This window comes from Emys orbicularis, chromosome 4, assembly GCF_028017835.1.
Source record: "Emys orbicularis isolate rEmyOrb1 chromosome 4, rEmyOrb1.hap1, whole genome shotgun sequence".
Classification (NCBI taxonomy): Eukaryota; Metazoa; Chordata; order Testudines; family Emydidae; genus Emys; species Emys orbicularis.
In genome coordinates this window covers 127,865,275-127,884,824 of record NC_088686.1, presented here as the reverse complement: position 1 = coordinate 127,884,824, position 19,550 = coordinate 127,865,275, and the positions used below count along the sequence as shown (strand labels likewise).

General features: G+C 46.7%; 1 protein-coding gene across 2 annotated transcripts in view; it reads left to right on the top strand.

Moving 5' to 3' along the window:
- LZTR1 (leucine zipper like post translational regulator 1) overlaps nucleotides 1-19,550 on the top strand; it is a 268,122-nt gene that overhangs the window by 32,202 nt on the left and 216,370 nt on the right. For both annotated transcript variants that reach the window (XM_065403185.1, XM_065403186.1), the window contains exon 5: nucleotides 1,697-1,805. In XM_065403185.1, the coding sequence (XP_065259257.1) occupies nucleotides 1,697-1,805 (109 nt within the window). The remainder of the gene's footprint in view (nucleotides 1-1,696; nucleotides 1,806-19,550) is intronic.

Here is a 19,550-nt window from a genome sequence, read left to right as displayed (position 1 = left end):
AGTTTAAGGTTTTACCCATGGTAGGGAATAGTTTTTAAACCTGTTCTTAAAGATGGTTTGTGTTAACTCCGATGAAATGTGTTGTGCCTAATCAGTAATCTATTAGGCCTAATTGTTAATGGTACCTTAGAATAGTTGGGCCTGATCCACACTGACCAGGCAAACAATGTTTAACTTGTATTAGCAGAAATAGTTTTTAAACCAGGGCTTAAAAATGATCCTCTAGTACAGGTAAAGCTGTGAAAATGAGCCCTTCTCAAAATTGACTATGAAGATCCTGTTGCCTTAACTATCCACCTAACATCACGAGCTCCGTTTTCAGTGTGATTTTAGCTGCACTTAGCAGGGCTCTGCTTGGGCTCCTTCCAATGCTAATTCACTTTTCTAATATGAGAGGAAACACCAGTTCTTTTGATTTGATCAAAGTATTGTGACCTTGCCTTACCTCAGAAAACTTTGATTTGCATGGGATAAAGGGTTTGTAGTATTGCTGATGATTCAGTAGGTGAGGTTTTCTCCACTGAGCCTGTGCCATTAGTGTTGTGCCCAGGGGACTGTAGTGTTGGAGGTACAGGCCTTTTCTACAGTAGAGAAACTTGTGGCTGTGTCCTTCCATTATTGGAAAGTGCTCTTTTGCCCATATACAAACTTGCTAAAGGCAACTATTTGTCTGCTATCCATTGGTTTAAGTTATCCTGATTCCCCATGGGGGATAAGTGCTAATCAGTGTTAGTTCAGCTAGTAGATTGCCAGTGTGGACATGTCTGACCACCATCGTAATGCAGTTGGTGCAAATAGTCCTCCCATCACTGTCTTGCAGAGTACCAGTCACTACAGATGTGGCCTGTGTGATCTCCTTTCTGCATTCCACTGTTCATGGGTCAAGTTGTCCAGGAGCCTCCTAGCCCTTCATGTAGCCCTGTGGAGCTCACTTGCAAGCTATTTTCAGAGACAAACTTTTTTGTTAAGCGATATCACAGTGTGCTACCATCCGTACCTTCATATTTTTGTGGGGTGAGCAGTATGTGCAGAGCTAGCTAGGAAATAGTAGCCAGAAATAGTATACTAGTGGCTGTGTGAGCAACTCTCCACACTAGGTATCAAACACAAGCACCTGTGCTGGCAGAAGGCAAAAGACCTGAGGCAGTGTCTAGAAATAAAGGACCATAATAAAATTCCTTGAATTATCAAAAGACCTGTCTGTTCTAGAAGGAATTGGGCAGCATCACATCCAGGGCCTTCCAGTCATCATGATATAGTGGTTGACAATGCTAACTCTTCTGGAGAGAGTCTCCAAGATGAAGAGGATAGACAATGTTCTGTGGCCTGTGCTATACAGGAGGTCAGACTACATGATCACAATGATCCCTTCTGGACTTATAATGTATGACATGCACTTGGCTGCCTGGGGGCTTGGAGATCACAGTCTAGGATTTTGACACTTCCAGACAGGGCTTGTTAGGAAATGCAGCAGTTGAGATCCAAACATCCCTAGAGCTTTTAAAAAAAATTCTTGAGACTTTTTTTGTAATGTAAAGATACAGGAGATAACCTTAATACAGCTCTATTATTCTATATGATGAACTGTTGAGTGGAGTTATGTCATTTTTAATCAGCTATTTGCTAATGTTCATAATAACTGCGTATACATTGTGCCAAATGTGAAACTTTGTCTAATGAAATTGTTGTTATCCAGGTGGCTACACTGGAGATATATATTCCAATTCCAATTTGAAGAATAAAAATGATCTCTTTGAGTATAAGTTTGCAACTGGCCAGTGGACAGAGTGGAAGACTGAAGGAAGGTAAGGGACTGGGTGTCATGGAAGATGAGCATCAATTAGGAAATAGTTGTAGTGGCAGCAGTAGGCAATGCTATTTCTAAGTTTGCACATCAGGTTCTGTTATAGCCTCAAAAACTTTCATCTTTTGGGCTGCAGTTGTCAAGCAGGGACTCTGTCCCAAAGTAAATGCTCTTGGAAGGTTTCGCCAAAAATTCCTTAATCTATTTTCAGTTCTATGACAGTGGGGGAAAATATGTTTGTGTTTGTTTGTTTGTTTTTTGTTTTATATTTTAAAAAAGAATTGTTGTGTGATGTGTTCTTTCCAGGAGTCAGTGCAAATTTATTAATTGGTTCACCATTTCATCAATGGAAAGTGGATATACATCAGCCTTTGTACCCTGAGCAGTTTTGCCACACACTTCATACAAACTCACTGGTAAAGATAAACAGTCAAACAAATTTATTGACTACAAAAGATACGTTTAAAGTGATTATAAGTGATGGGCAAAAAGTCAGAGTTGGTTACCAAAATAAAATTCAATTAAATATAAGCACGCAGTCTAAACTCTCAACCCTATTAGACTGGGCAACATCTAGATTAAGCAGTTTTTCTCACCCCACTGGATATTGCAGTTCATAGTATACAGATTTCACCCTTGAAACCTGGGCCAGCCTCCTCTGTTGGAGTCTTCTGTGAGTGTCTTTGTTGCTTGCAGCATAGGTGGGGGCAGGCGAAAGGCGAAGCATGGGCCTCTATGTTCTGTTTTATACCCTCAGTCCCATGTGCTTGGGGAACACAAGTCCAGGCATGTCTGGGGGGCATTGCTGAGTCTCCAGGCAAGGTTGAGAAATTCCCCTGGTGTGTCCTCATGCAGGTGAGTCATTGAGTTCCCTTGCTGGACAATGGATGTTGATGAGTTGTTTGACACCCTGCCCGGGTGTTGGTTATTTTCCTTGCTGTTGCCTCTGGGAAGCTAATATCTGGTTGATCTCTCAATTTACAGCATGTTTTAGTGACAACCATGCAACACAATTCTCATAACTTCATATGCATTAATGATATACATATATGGATAGAGAAATGACTTTCAGCAGATCATAACCTTTCCCCTGATACTTCACATGACCTGCTTTATATGCAATATCACAATTATATACAGATGAGGAATATGGGGGTTACAGGGCACTCCCCCAAAGTATAGAATGTCACAGTAAATGCATCATGGGAGGCTAATGCCATGTTCCCATAACCACCCGCGCAAATGTTTTGGTCCCATGAGGAATTGCAAGCCTACCCCAACATTCCACTTGGCTCCATGCACTGTGGGATAGCTACCCACAGTGCAGCGCTCCATGAGTCGATGCAGGCCCTGCTAGTGAGGATGCGCTCCGCCGACACAATGTGCATATTGGGGACATGCAGAATTGACTTGCTTAAATCGGAGGCTCAATGTCGACTTAAATAAAATCAGCCTAATTTTGTAGTGTAGACATATCCTTAGCATCATATTTGCTTTTTTCGAGCATATGTCTTCCTGCAAACTCCACAGTGATGCCTGCATAAGTTGTTATAATTAATTCAGAACTGGTAAGGTGTATGAGTAGTTCCATTTTATCCTTCCAATGTGCGTTATTTTGCATTTATAGACCCTGAACTTCATTTTCCATCATGTTGCCCATTCACCTAGCTCAGTTAAGTCCCTCTGAATTCCTCTGTCTTCTCAGGACTTGAATAACCTAAATAACTTGAATTTGAGTCAGCAAATTTTACTACCTCCCCACTCTTTAATTAACATATTTGACAACATTGGGCCTGGTACAGAACCTTGAGGCCATGGTGAAGACTGATCATTTATTATTGGGCACTTGAAAACTAGGCCTCAGTATCTGTACCTCACTCATCTGTAAAATTTGCCTTATAATCAAAGCCTTGTGTATTCTGCAGCTATGGGATTTGCTGTGGATTTTATCCTTGCTGCAGAGTTGTGCTCCAGAATCTCAACTGTTCTAAAAAATTACATTTCTAGGCCTATTGGTTGTGCAGATAACATTGACCACTTGATCAGAATGTGAGCAATGAAATGACGACCACCTTAGTCTGCCTGAAACAATAGTTGCCATTTTCATAGATAATAAAGCCAGAAGTGACCACTGTGATCATCTAGTCTGACCTCCCATATAACATAGGCCATAGAATTTCCTTGAATTAATTCCTGGTTGAATTAGAGTAGATCTTTTTGAGAAAAACATCCAATCTTGAGTTAAAAATTGACAGCGTTGAAGAATCCACAGCCCTTTGTAAGCTGTTTCCATGGCTAATATACTCTGACTGTTGAAAAATTGACCTTATTTCCAGTCTGAATTTGTCGTTTCAACTTCTAGTAATTGGATCTTATGCTTTTTTCTGCTAGTTGGAGAGCCCTCTACTATCAAATTTCTGTTCCTCTCTGCATAGGTACTTATAAACTGGAATCAAGTCTCCCCTTGATCTTCTCTTTGTTAAACTAAACAGATTGAGCCCCACTATAAGGGATGTTTTCCAATCCTTTAATCATTCTTGTGGCTCTTCTCTGAACCCTCTGCTATTTATCAACATCCTTTATGAATTGGGGACACAGTATTCTAGCAGCAGTTGTGTCATTGCCAAAGAGAGGTAAAATAATCTTCCTGCTCCTCAGTTATCTGCTGTTTGATACATCCAAGACCTTTTGGCCACATTGTGACATTGGGAGCTCATTTTTAGCTGATTATCCACCACAGCCCCCAAGTCTTTTTCAGAGTCACTTTTTCCCAAGATAGAGTCCTGCATCCTGTAAGTATGGCCTGCATTCTTTGTTCCTAGAGGTATAACTTTACGTTTTGCTGTATTGAAATGCATTTTGTTGTGCCCACTTTACCAAGTGATCTAGATTGCTCTGTATCAGTGACTTGCCTTCTTCATTATTTATCATTGCCCCCGTCTTAGTGATCTACAAACTTTCAGTGATGATTTTATTTATTCTTCCAGGTCCTTAATAAATATGTTAAATAGAGTAGGGCCACGAAACAATTCCGGTGGGACTCCACTAGAAACACCCACCCAATGATGAACCCTGTTTACAATTACATTGTAATTGTAATGTGGGATTGTGGCTAAACTTAAATTGTAATGTGGAGGTTGGCTACATGTAAAACTCTGAACAGCAGGAAATACAGAATTGAAGTAATGCTGTGGGAGGCATTGTCTTAATTCTGCATGTCCTGGTTTGGAAATGTTCAGTTTAGCCCATCTCCAGATTCTGGAAGGGCACAAGGCAGCACTAGGTAGCCTTACATCTACATTAAAGAAGTTTTTTGGCTGTGAATTTCCCTTCTTTTTGAGAAATCTGTGGAAGTGAGGGGGGCATAGTTGATAGGAACACATGGGAGGGGAACCTCGTGAGGTCTTTCTAGGCACATCTCTCCATTAATGAGCTACCATGCCCCCAGTAATGCTGTAAAGGCCGTGATCAGGAGGGAAGGTTGTAAGGTTGTAGCTAATGGGTTGTGAAGAGTGTATTTATCAGCTGGAGACAGCAAGGGGAGAGGAGATGCAGAATCCCTAGCCCACATCAGGGACTACTGTGGGGAAAACAACTCTGCACACCCACCTGTACATAGGAGGCTTGCATAAGTTAGAAATGGCTCATGTCCATATCAGTAGTGGGTCTCCTTTCCTGGTCTCAGTGCTGTTGGACAGAGCTTGCCCATTTTTAACGCTCTCCAGTCTTAGCATTGTGTTTCTGTGGCATACATTTTCCCAGCCTCAATTCCAGACCCAGTCCATCAAGCTTAGTGCTGCCTGCCAGGAGTTCAGTGAGTCTTTCCTGGCTCAGAACCACTTCATCCGGACTGGGACTCTTGCACTGGCCAAATTGGTGTTATTTACAGTGTGGCAGCTAGTTCCTCCCACTTCCACCTGGCCCATACCATCATACCAGATTTCACATCCTAGATGGAGTAAGTACTACCAAAACTGTCTCAGAGCAAGATCCAGGGAGGCGGGTAGATGGCATCAGGGGTATGCTTGTGAGGAGCTGAACATCTCTAAACTTCACACACCACTCACACTTCCAAAAGGAGCTCCATTGTGCCCCAGATACGGAGGGAAAGGCTGGTTGAAAGCCCTAAGGTGCACAGCACGTATCTCCCAAGGAGTGGATTGGAACTCAAGCTGCACGTGTTTAAGGGGAGTGCTTGTTCTCCTAACTCACCTTACTCAGGGTTTGTCTACATTGGCAAGTTTCTGTGCAAAAGCAGCTTTTTGTGTTCAAACTGCAGACGTGTACACACTGCCAAGCCACTTTTTGTGCAGAAACTCCTCAGTTGCAGTGTTGCAAAAAAAAAACCTCAATGAGAGTCGTAAGGCTATTTGTGCAGAGGCTCCAGCGCTCTATTGCCAGCGTGGACACTTGATTGCTTTCTGCCCTGTAATTGGCCTCTGGAGGTGTCCCATAATGCCTCAAGTGATCGCTCTGCTCATTGTTTTGAACTCGGCTGCCCTGGAGACATGCACCCCTCCCCTTTCAAAGCACTGTTTCTGACAGCCATTGCGTGCTGTGCTGATCTGCTCCAGGACACAAAGCAAACCATTAATGTGGACTGCTCGTGCTGCTGAACGCAGAGGCAGGTGTGTGTGAGAGCGAGAGATTGCTGTGCAGAGAGCCCAGGGAGGGAGGCGGGGGCTGATGTCGGGGTTTCCCCCTGCCTCAGGACTGGTTGCTTCCTGCCGCTGTCCTGAACTTACAAGACAGCATGTTGACACACTCTCTGATCCCAAACCACAGTCTCTCTCCCCCCCCTCCATACACACACACACTCCCTGTCTCACACACCTCTTCTACCCTCCCCCCCACTTCAGTTGAATAGCAGCTGGCAAAGTAGTAGGATGCCCATGGAAGAATGGAATTGGGAAACCTGTATCATGTGATGCTGTGCTTGCTCCATGAGGCATTGCAAACCCTTCCCAAAGCACCCTGCGCCAGTTGCACAGTGGGATAGATACCACAATGCTCTGCTGTCTTTGCCTTTGTCAGAGCTGCTAATGTGGATGTGCTCCAGCGTCACAAGGAGCACAGTGTGGACAAGCAAGGGCATTTTAATTCCAGTGTTTTAATAAAAGTGGTATAACTTGTGGTACAGAAACTTGCCAGTGTAGACATAGTCTGTGTGTCACTTACACAGGAGTTCTGAGGAAACAATAGCTCAGAGGTAAGACCTGTCCATGAGCAGAGTAGCTAAAGCTTTTGTAGTACAATAACTTTTGAAATATTTCTAAACAGGTCTTTGGAACCCTGGAATAGCTGAGTTCAGGATCAGTCCAGCAATATAAATTTTCAGGCACTGAGCCATAGTTGTTTTTTTCCCCCTTGCCCAGTGCAAAAAATGTTATAAGAATCTGAACTTTCAAACCAGCTCATTTTTGTGGAGGGGGGGGCACTGTATCTTGACCAAATAATCCTAAATTTGCCCCATAAAGTCTATCCCAATCTCTGTTGCACTTTGAAAAATTGGCTCATAAACAGAAATCACTGCTCAGTAGTAACTATGGAAGTTGCTATCACTCCTCCCTAATACTGATTGCATTTGTAGCCTCAGGTGAGAGCTGTAGTTTGGACAACAGATATTCTCATATCTCCTAAGGGCAGGATTGGCACTCACAATATTTAGGTAGGGTTTGGTTCATGAGCCACTACTTGTTTCATGTAAGGGCATGTCTACACTTATCTCTGGAGCGATTGATCCAGTGGTGGTCGATTTATCGCGTCTAGTGAAGATGCGATACATTGACCACCGAGCGGTGTCCCGTCGACCCCAGTACTCCACTGGAGCGAGAAGCGTAGACTGAGTCGATGGGGAAGCGTCAGCAGTCGACCTACTGCAGTGAAGACACCACGGTAAGTAGATCTAAGTACGTTGACTTCAGCTACGTTATTCACGAAGCTGAAGTTGCGTAACTTAGATCGATTTCCCCCCCCTTCCTCCCCCTCCCCCGTGTAGACCAGGCCTAAGACACCAGATGGCTGTGATGCACGCTGACTTCCCATAGTTAGTTGGCACAGTGCAGCACACCAGGCTCAAGGTGCCCTAGTATCATAGTGCATGTGTAAATCATTTTCTGACATGCATTCCAACCACATGCCAATTTACGGAGCTGAATGGACCCCGTGAGAAGTTCTAATATATTGCTTCCCCTGGAATTGGGTGTCAGATATAGTTGAGGTCATAAGAATGGCCATACTGGGTCAAACCAACAATCCACCTAGTCCAGTATCCTGTCACTGACAGTGGCAGGAGCAAGATGTTTCAGAGGGAATGAAGAGAACAAGACAATTATCAACTGATCCATCCCCCGCCATCCTGTCCCAGTTTCTAGCAGTCAGAGGGTTCAGGGACACCCAGAGCATAGGGTGTTGCATTCCCGGACTCTCTTGGCTAATAGCCGTTTATGGACCTATCCTCCATAAACTTACCTAATTCTTTTTTGAATCCAGTTATACTTTTGGCCTTTTCAACATCCCCTGGCAATGAGTTCCACAGGCTGACTGTGTGGTGTGTGAAGATGATGTTTTCACCCCTCAGCTCATAGAGAGCCGAGAAGCTCTATTTTTGTTTGCTACCTGTTAAATTCATGGGGTGACCCTTGGTTCTTGTGTAATGTGAAGAGGTAAATAACACTTATTCACTTTCTCCACACCATTCATGATTTTCTAGACATCTGTCACTTCCCCTCCTTAGTCGTCTCTTTTTGAAGCTCATCAGTAAGGCTAAGATTTTGTCACGGTTATTTTTAGTAAAAGTCACAGACGGGTCATGGGCAATAAACAAATTCATGGAGCTCGTGACCTGTCTGTGACTTTTACTAAAAATAACTGTACAAGCTGGGGGGCAGGCCATGGTTGCAGCTCCCAGCGGAAGTGGGGCAGGAGTGCCTGGCTGTGGCCCCTGCCACAGGGGAGGGGCACACCGCCCTGGTTGCAGACCCTGGTGGAATACCTCAGCTGCAGCCCTTGGGGGAAGCTGCGGGGCAGGGGGGCATGGTCCCGTAATAGCCCCTGATGCAAGCTGCAGAGCAGGGGCGCACGGCCCTAGCTGCAGCCTCCGAAGAAGTCACGGGGGTCTGGTAAAGTCACGGAATCCATGACTGCCGTGACCAAATTGTAGCCTTAATCATCAGTCCCAGTCTTTTAATCTTCCCTTGTATGGAAGTTTGTAACCCTAATCATTGTTGTTGCCCTTCTCGGTACTTTGTCCAGTTCTACTATATCTTTTTTGAGATGGGGTTGTCGCGGTGCCTGAAGTGACTCTCAGCCGACAATGCCCAAACTCAGGACAGATTGTCAGAAAATAGGGCAGACATCCCCAAACTGGTGGTATATTCTATCATTAGATTCACCAAGCCAGTAATAAAAAGTACTCCTGGATCACTATATTAGTTTTACCATGGAATACAGACAATTCCCTTGGCATTCCTGCCCCTGTTTATTACCCAGACAAACGGGACTTTATGGTGTAAGGTTATTAAAACTAAAAACACCACACATTAGGTTTTTCCAGTCCAAAAAGACTAGTCACTCACTGAAGGTCACTGGATGTTCAGGATCTCACCAAAACCAACACTGTAGCCAAATTCTCTAGTAACTAAACTATAAATTATTTGGTAAAAAAAGAAATTAGTTATTAAAAGGTCAAAGCAGAGAAAATATATTGCAGTTGAATCGGAATCATAGAAGATTAGGGTTGGAAGAGACCTCAGGCGGTCATCTAATCCAACCCCCTGCTCAAAGCAGGACCAACCCCAACTAAATTACCCCAGCCAGGGCACTGTCAAGCCCGGCCTTAAAAACCTCCAAGGATGGAGATTCCACCACCTCCTTAGGCAACCCATTCCAGTGCTTCACCACCCTCCTAGTGAAATAGTTTTTCCTAATATCTAACTTAGACCTCCCACACTGCAACTTGAGACCATTGCTCCTTGTTCTGTCATCTGCCACCACTGAGAACAGTCTAGATCCATCCTCTTTGGAACTCCCCTTCAGGTAGTTGAAGGCTGCTATCAAATCCCCCCTCACTCTTCTTTTTTGTAGATTAAATAAGCCCAGTTCCCTCAATCTCTCCTCATAAATCATGTGCCCCAGCCCTCTAATCACTTTTGTTGGCCTCTGCTGGACTCTCTCCAATTTGCCCACATCCTTTCTTTAGTGGGGGCCCCAAAACTGGATGCAGTACTCCAAATGTGGCCTCACCAGTGCCGAATAGAGGGGAATAATCACTTTCCTCAATCTGCTGGCAACGCTCCTTGTAATGCAGCCCAATATGCCATTAGCCTTTTTGGCAACAAGGGCACACTGTTGACTCATATCCAGCTTCTCGTCCACTATAATCCGCAGGTTCTTTTCTGCAGAACTGCTGCTTAGCCAGTCGGTCCCCAGCCTGTAGCGGTGCATGGGATTCTTCCGTCCTAAGTGCAGGACTCTGCTCTTGTCCTTGTTGAACCTCATCAGATTTCTTTTGGCCCAATCCTCCAATTTGTCTAAGTCACTCTGGACCCTATCCCTACCCTCCAGCATATCTACCTCTCCTCCCAGTTTAGTGTCATCCACGAACTTGCTGAGGGTGCAAGCCATCCCATCGTCCAGATGGTTAATGAAGATGTTCAACAAAACCGACTCCTGGGGCACTCTGCTTGATTCCAGCTGCCAACTAGACAGCTTGCTGTTGATCACTACCCGTTGAGCCCGACAGTCTAGCCAGCTTTCTATCCATCTTATAGTCCAATCATCTAATCCATACTTTTTTAACTTGCTGGCAAGAATATTGTGGGAGACCATATCAAAAGCTTTGCTAAAGTCAAGGTATATCATGTCCACCACTTTCCCCATATCCGCAGGCCAGTTCTCATCAGGTTGGTCAGGCATGACTTGCCTTTGGTCAATCCATGTTGACTGTTCCTGATCACCTTCCTCTCCTCCAAGTGCTTCAAAATTGATTTCTTCAGGACCTGCTCCATGATTTTTCCAGGGACTGAGGTGAGGCTGTAGTTCCCTGGGTATGAGTCTAGTTATTAGCAGAGATATAAGGTCTGCTAATTCTCCATAAGTCTCTTAGTCCTTCCATGAATCTTTCAGGGAGTCCCAAAATGAGTTTTTGGAGATCTCAGTTCAATGGCTCAAACTCCCCTGTTAGAGTTCAGCAGATCAGAGATGTTGAATCAGCCCGATGAATCCATATTTATAGCTATCCCACACAGAGAGCAAGCTGCCAGGTGTCTTCACAGAAACCCCATCACTTTCCTTTGACAAAGAATAGATACTTGCGTCTGTGAAAAGTCCCAGTGGCACTTGCTTTGAAGATCGAAGGCTTCAGTCTTGTAAACACCGTATGATAGCCAGACAATTCTCCATTAAGTAAATTGACACTGAAATGCTAAATAGGTGCCTTTTGATCAAATGACAATTGAGTATAGTTGCATACATAATGTAAAGATAATATAGTTACAAGACATGAAAATTATTTAGCAACTACGTGTTCTTCTTCAAGTGCTGTCCCTATGTGGATTCCAAATGTGGGTGTACATATGCGCTGGAACCGTTTATAGTAGTGTCTGTTGACCCACGCATGCGTCGGCCATGTGGCGCATCCGAGGCGAAGAAAGGGGGTGGTCTGTACCCCATTTTGGACCTCTGCTCCCTGAACAAATTCCCGACGGCAAGGGGGGTGGAGAGGAAGTACTTCGCCCCTTCCAAGGGATACGACTTCCTATTTTGTCATCCGGCCCCCTGTTCGCTGGTCGTCTCAGCCGTGAATGAACGGGAGCATCGTGGCCAGCAAGCCCCAGCCCCCAAGGCCAAAGAGGCTAAACGTCTGGACCTCTTCGGAAGGAAGGTCTACTCCTCTGGGGGCCTCCAATTAAGGATTGCGAACCAGCAGGCGATCCTAAACAGGCACAATTTTAATTCCTGGGCAGCAGTTTCCAAATGTAAAGACTCCTTGCCCTAGGGCTCTCAACCTGAGTTCACGGCCCTCGTGGAAGAGGGAAAGGCAGTTGCCAAGACCTCTTTACAGGCCTCTCTGGACTCGGTAGATGCAGCAGCCAGAACAGTTGTCTCAGGTGTGGTGATGAGGCGCTCGGCATGGCTTCAGGCCTTCCGCCAGAGGTCCAGAATACCATCCAGGACCTCCCCTTCGAAGGGTTTGGCCTCTTTTCCGACCAGACGGATGCCAGGCTGCATAGCCTTAAAGAGTCCCGGGCAACCCTCAAGTCGTTAGGAATGCACACCCCGGCGACTCAGAGGAAGCCATTCAAGCCCCAACCGTTGCAGCAACGGCAGTACCAGCCTCGCCCTAGGCAGGAGCCATATCGCAGGAGGGGCAGAGACAACAGACGCAGGCGGAATAACACACCTAATCAAAGCCAGGGCCAGGGCAAGCCCCAGCCTGGAAACAAGCAGGGGTTTTGAAGGTGCGCTCGAGGACAGCGTACCAACCCAGCTCCCGGATCCTTCTGTATGTTTCTTTGACCGCTGGTCCCATTTCTACCAGGCGTGGTCCCATATAACATCGGACCGTTGGATCTTCCGCACAGTACAAGTGGGTTACACGCTGCTGTTCTCCTCCTTCCCTCCTACCCACCCCCCTTCCCCGTCCCTCTTCAGGTACCCTTCTCACGAGCAACTCCTTATGAAGGAGGTACAGTCGCTCCTGGAGGCGGGGGCAGTGGAGGAAGTCCCTCGGGAACTAAGGGGGAAGGGGTTTTACTCCCGTTATTTTCTCATCTCAAAGGCAAAGGGGGGCCTTTGGCCCATTTTAGACCTTTGCGGGCTCAACAAGTTCTTAGTCAAAGTCCGCTTCCGCATGGTCTCCCTACGCACTATTATCCCGTCCCTGGATCCGGGGGATTGGTACGCTGCCCTCGACATGAAAGATACGTACTTTCACATCGCTATTTACCCCGCTCACCGGCGGTTCCTGCAGTTCACCATAAACCAGCACCATTACTAGTTTACGGTCCTCCTGTTCGGCCTGGCGGCAGCCCCCCACATATTCACAAAATGCATGTCAGTAATGGCAGCCTTTCTGTGAAAGAGGAGAATACAGGCATACCCATACCTCAACAATTGGCTCCTCGCGGGTCGGTCCGAAGAGGAGGTCTGCTCCCATGTGACGGTGGCCCTAGATGCATTCCGCAGGCCGGGTCTTCTCGTCAACGTGCCCAAGTCTTCCCTGATACGAACGCAAAGGCTGGAGTTCATCGGGGCAGTGCTGGACTCGGTGCAGGTGCGAGCAAGCCTCCCGGAATCCAGATTCCTGGCCATCCAACGTGTCATAGACTCGATGCTAAGGTTCCCCACTACCACGGCCAGATGCTGCCTGCAGCTCCTAGGGCACATGGCGGCGTGCACTCACGTAGCTCCACTACGGCGCAGGACTTTACAAGCATGGCTTGCCCGGTCGTATCGCTCAGGCAGAGACCTCTAGACCTTGTCGTGATGCTTCCGGCCCAGATGTTGGACTCCCTGTGCTGGTGGCTCAATCGGCCGATAGTATGCGAGGGTATCTCCTTCGCCGCACCGCAGCCTGCTCTGATGCTCTTGACAGACACGTCGGACCTCGGCTGGGGAGCTCACTTAGGGGACCTAAGGACACAGGGCTTGTGGTCCAAGGCCGAGGTGTCGCTCCACATCAATGTAAAGGAGCTCAGGGCGGTTAGTCTAGCCTGCCAAACCTTTCATGCTACTCTGGAAGGTCACAGCGTGACAGTTCTGACAGACAGCACCACCGCCATGTTTTATATAAACAAGCAGGGCGGAGCCCACTCCTCTCCCCTCTGCCAAGAGGTCCTTCTCCTGTGGGACTTTTGTATAGCCCGCTCCATCCATCTCGTAGCGTCATACCTCCTGGGGGAGCGAAACAAGCTAGCGGACAGCCTCAGCAGGTCATACCGCATGCACAAGTGGTCGATGAGATCGGACATCTTGCAATCAGTCTTCCAGAAGTGGGGGTTTCCCCAAATGGACCTCTTTGCCACCTTGGAGCGGGAGTCTGAAGTATGCCTTTCCTCCGCTCCCACTCATCCACAGAGTCCTCCTCAGGGTTCGCAGGGACAAGGCGATGATAATTTTGATCGCCTCAGCTTGGCCTTGTCAGCGCTGGTTTACAACCCTGCTAGAGCTGTCAGTGGCCGCCCCGATTGCCCTGCCCCTGCATCTCATTGCGTGGAAGCTCTCTGGCTAAACGTTATGGAGAGCCAGTGCTCTCTTCCGGTACAGCAGATTCTCCTTGGCAGTAGGAATCCTTCCACTAGGGCGGCCTACCTTGCTAAGTGGAAAAGATTCTCCTGCTGGTGTGAGCCTAAGCAGATACAGCCACTCCAGGCCACTATTCCAGTAGTCCTAGAATACCTCCTGCACCTCAAACATCAGGGTCTCGCTCCTTCCTCAATCAGAGTGCATCTAGCTGCCATTTCAGCGTTCCACCCGGGGGAATCCGGATGCTCTGTGTTTTCTAACCCCATGGTGGTGCAGTTCCTCAAGGGACTGGAGAGAGTGTTCCCCTACTCCCTCCCTGGAACCTTAATCTGGTCCTTTCCAAGCTTATGGGGCCCCCGTTCGAGCCCCTGGCCTCTTGCTCTCTCCTTCACCTCTCCTGGAAGGTGGCGTTCCTGGTGGCTATTACATCGGCGAAGAGGGTGTCCGAGTTGAGGGCCCTAACCTCGGAGCCTCCTTATACAGTTTTTTATAAGGACAAAGTGCAACTCAGGCCACACCCTAAATTCCTCCCTAAAATAGTCTCACAATTTCATATGGGACAGGATATTTTTTTGCCAGTACTCTTTCCTAAACCACACACGGACCCGAGTCACCATAGCCTGCACACTCTGGATGTCTGAAGGGCCCTGGCGTTCTATTTGGAGTGAACTAAACCTTTCCGCAAGTCGACACAGTTGTTTGTCACCATAGCCGATAGAATGAAAGGCTTCCGGTCTTGGCGCAACATATATCATCCCCACCTGCTACGAGCTCGCCAAGATTCTAGCCCCGGCGATCGCAGCTCACTCGACGAGGGCACAAGCATCCTCAACAGCTTTCCTGGCGCATGTCCTGATCCAAGAGATCTGTAAAGCAGCTACCTGGTCATTGGTGCACACATTCACAGCCCACTATGCAGTCAACCAGCAGGCCAGAGATGACGCGGCAGTTGGCAGGGCTGTTCTTCAGTCATTTGCTCCATGACTCCTACCCTCCTCCTATGGTAAGCTTGTGAGTCACCTAATGTGGAATGGACAAGAACAAGCACCCGAAGAAGAAAAAACGGTTACCTACCTTTCGTAACTGTTGTTCTTCAAGACGTGTTGTTCACGTCCATTACACTTCCCACCCTCCTTCCCCTCTGTCGGAGTCTTTGGCAAGAAGGAACTGAAGGGGAGTCGGGTCGGCAGGGATATATATGCACTAGCATAGAGGCGCCACTCTAGGGGGCTCCCCTGCTGACCCGACGGGAGCCGCTAAGGGGAAAAGTTTCCGACGTCCGTGCATGCGGCGCGCACACACCTTATGTGTAATGGACGTGAACAACACCTCTCGAAGAACAACAGTTACTAAAGTTAGGTAACCATTTTTTTTTTTTTGAGCTGCTGGTGTATGCAAAACAGTTTGTAAGAACAGGAAAATTTAATTGACAATCTATTTGTTGTGGTTGGTGTATCTCATAGGTTCCAAGTCCAGAAGAGATGACTGTGATCATTTATTATGACCTGATGTATAACAGAGGACATAAAACTTCCCCGAAAAATTTTTTTTAGAAGAACATCCAATCTTGATATAAAATTTGCCAGTGATGGAGAATCTACTCTGATCTTTGGTAAATTATTCCAGTTGTCAGTTATTCTTATTATTATAGAATCATCATAGAATCATAGAATATCAGGGTTGGAAGGGACCTCAGGAGGTCATGTAGTCCAACACCCCTGCTCAATCCCCAACTAAATCATCCTAGCCAGGGCTTTGTCAAGACGGGCCTTAAAAACCTCTAAGGAAGAAGATTCCACCACCTCCCTAGGTAACCCATTCCAGTGCTTCACCACCCTCCTAGTGAAAAAGTTTTTCCTAATATCCAACCTAAACCTCCCCCACTGCAACTTGAGACCATTACTCCTTGTTCTGTCATCTGGTACCACTGAGAACAGTCTAGATCCATCCTCTTTGGAACCCCCTTTCAGGTAGTTGAAAGCAGCTATCAAATCCCCCCTCATTCTTCTCTTCTGCAGACTAAATAATCCCAGTTCCCTCAGCCTCTCCTCATAAGTCATGTGTTCCAGCCCCCTAATAATTTTTGTTGCCCTCCGCTGGACTCTTTCCAATCTTTCCACATCCTTCTTGTAGTGTGGGGCCCAAAACTGGAGACAGTACTCCAGATGAGGCCTCACCAATGCAGAATAGAGGGGAATGATCACATCCCTCGATCTGCTGGCAATGCTCCTACTTATACAGCCCAAAATGCTGTTGGCCTTCTTGGCAACAAGGGGACACTGTTGACTCATATCCAGGTTCTGGTCCACTGTAACCCCTAGGTTCTTTTCTGCAGAACTGCTGCCTAGCCCCTCGGTCCCTAGTCTGTAGCAGTGTATGGGATTCTTCTGTCCTAAGTGCAGGACTCTGCACATGTCCTTATTGAATCTCATCAGATTTCTTTTGGCCCAATCCTCTAATTTGTCTAAGTCCCTCTGTATCCTATCCCTACCCTCCAGCATATCTACCACTCCTCCCAGTTTAGTGTCATCTGCAAACTTGCTGAGGGTCCAATCCATGGCATCCTCCAGATCATTAATGAAGATATTGAACAAAACCGGCCCCAGGACCGACCCTTGGGGCACTCCCCTTGATACCGGCTGCCAACTAGACAATGAGCCATTGATCACTACCCGTTGAGCCCGATGATGTAGCCAGCTTTCCATCCACCTTATAGTCCATTCTTCACGCCTCAAACTTACGCCTTATTTCCAGTCTGAATTTATCTAGTTTCAACTTCCAGGCATTAGATCATATTATAACTTTCTCTGCTAAACTGAAGAGCCCATTATTAAATATTTGTTCCCCATGTAGGTACTTACAGACCGTAATCAAGTCACCCCGTAACCTTCTCTTTGTTAAGCTAAGATTGAGCTCCTTTAGTATATCATTGTAAAGCATGTTTTCTAATCCTTTAATCATTCTTGTGGCTCTTCTCTGAACTCTCACCAATTTTTCAACATTCTTCTTGAGCTGTGGACACAGGATTCCAGCAGTGGTCGCACCAGTGCCAAATGGAGAGGCAAAATAACCTCTCTGCTCCCACTTGAGGTTCTCTTGTTTATGCATCGCAGAATCGCATTAGCCCTTTTGGTCATAATGTCAGACTGAAATCTCATGTTCAGCTGATTATTCACTGCATTCCCCCCCAAATCTTTTTCAGAGTCATGGATTCCTAGGACAGAGTCCCTCATCCTGTAAATGTGGCCTAAGTTCTTTGTTGCCAGATGTATACAAGAGAAACTAGCCAAGACTCAAAAACTAGGGCTGTCAATTAATTGCAGTTTACGCATGTAATTAACTCAAAACAAATTAATGCGTTTGTTTTTTTTTAAACGTGCTTTAATCGCACACTTCTGGAGATGGGACTCAGTGGCGGCCGGGCAGGTAGGGAGGCACAAGAGACTAACATGCAGACCAGAAACACAGATTACTGAAATGCCTCCCAACTCCTCGGAGCTGGTCTTGTGCCCCCTTCCCCCTTCATAATCTATTGATTTGTTTTATATGAGGGGAGGGGTAAAGGCAATCACCAGCAGCCGCGAGGATGCGAAGCAGGGAAAGGGTGCTTTGGAGCCACTGCTGCAAGACCCTATGCCCCAGGTGACTCCAGCGGTCTCCTTTCCCACTCCCCTGCACTAATCGACCGTGACCCTGGCCCATATCGTGTGGGTGATTTGGGAGAGCCGGTTAAACACCTTCGAGGGGGAGAGAGGAGCCTGGCCCCCTGCTGCACCATCCCTTCCACGCTGGACAGGGCCAGCCTTAAGGACCACCCAGGGCACCATGCTCAGGGGGGCACCGCTGTATACTTCTGGGGCAGGGGACCCTCCTCCTGCTGCCCTGCTCCACTGCTGCTCCAGCCTCCCCCACCCCATGAAGCTGACCCTGGCCAAGCTGCTCTGGACCGGGAGCCTGCCTCCAATCTGCTGTGCAGAGTGTGGGTGGGGGCACCTGATATCGGGGTGTCCCCCTCCACCTTTCCATGTAGCCGGTTGCTACTGAGCTGGGGTCAGGAAACAGGGAGCCTGTCTGCTGCTGGCTCAGGAGTGAGTGCTACCGACAGCAGCTGCTGGCTGAAAAAAACATTCAGCCCGGAATGCTCTGCTTAAAGAGACAGCGCTCCCTCAACATACCCACACCCGCCAAACCACAATAGGAAATGGCGCCCCTGGTGAGTCAGGAGTGACCAGAGGGCTGTGGGAAGAGTCAACATGGCTTTTGTAAAGGGAAATCATACCTCACTAAACCATTAGAGTTCTTTGAGGAGGTTAACAAACCTGTGGACAAGGGTGATTGAGTGTACCTGGACTTTCAGAAAGCCTTTGATAAGGTCTTTGAAAAGCTCTTAAGCAAAGTAAGCAGTCCTGGAATAAGAGGGAAGGTCCCCTCATGGATCAATAACTGGTTAAAAGATAGGAAACAAAAGGTAGGAGGTCAGTTTTCAGAATTTCAGATAACATCAGCCACACTATCAGAGGCTCGTTCACCTGCACATCTACCAAGGTAATATATGCCATCATGTGCCAGCAATGCCCCCCTGCCATGTACATTGGCCAAACTGGACAGTCTCTACGTAAAAGAATAAATGGACACAAATCAGACGTCAAGAATTATAACATTCAAAAACCAGTTGGAGAACACTTCAATCTCCCTGGCCACTCGATTACAGACCTAAAAGTCGCAATATTACAACAAAAAAACTTCAAAAACAGACTCCAACGAGAGACTGCTGAATTGGAATTAATTTGCAAACTGGCTGGACACCATTAAATTAGGCTTGAATATAGACTGGGAGTGGATGGGTCATTACACAAAGTAAAACTGTTTCCCCATGTTTATTTTTCCCCCCTACTGCTCCTCACACCTTCTTGTCAACTGCTGGAAATGGGCCATTTTGATTACCACTACAAAAAGTTTTTTTTCTCTCCTGCTGGTAATAGCTCACCTTAACAGATCACTCTCGTTATAGTGTGTATTGTAACACCCATTGTTTCATGTTCTCTGTGTGTGTATATATATATATCTTCCTATTGTATTTTCCACTGCATGCATCCAATGAAGTGGGTTTTAGCCCACGAAAGCTTATGCTCAAATAAATTTGTTAGTCTCTAAGGTTCCACAAGTACTCCTGTTCTTTTTGCTGATACAGACTAACACGGCTGCTACTCTGAAATCAGATAAATAGTGGTGTCCCCCAGGGGTCTGTACGGGGACCAGTGCTGTTCAACATATTTATAAATGTTCTGGAAAAAGGGGTAAACAGTGCGGTGGCAAAATTTGCAGATGACACAAAACTACTCAAGATAGTTAAGTTCCAGGCAGACTGTGAAGAGTTACAAAAGGGTCTCACAAAACTGGGTGACTGGGCAACAAAATGGCAGATGAAATTCAGTGTTTATAAATGCAAATTGGAAAACAATCCCAACTATATATACATAAAATAATGGGGTCTAAGCTA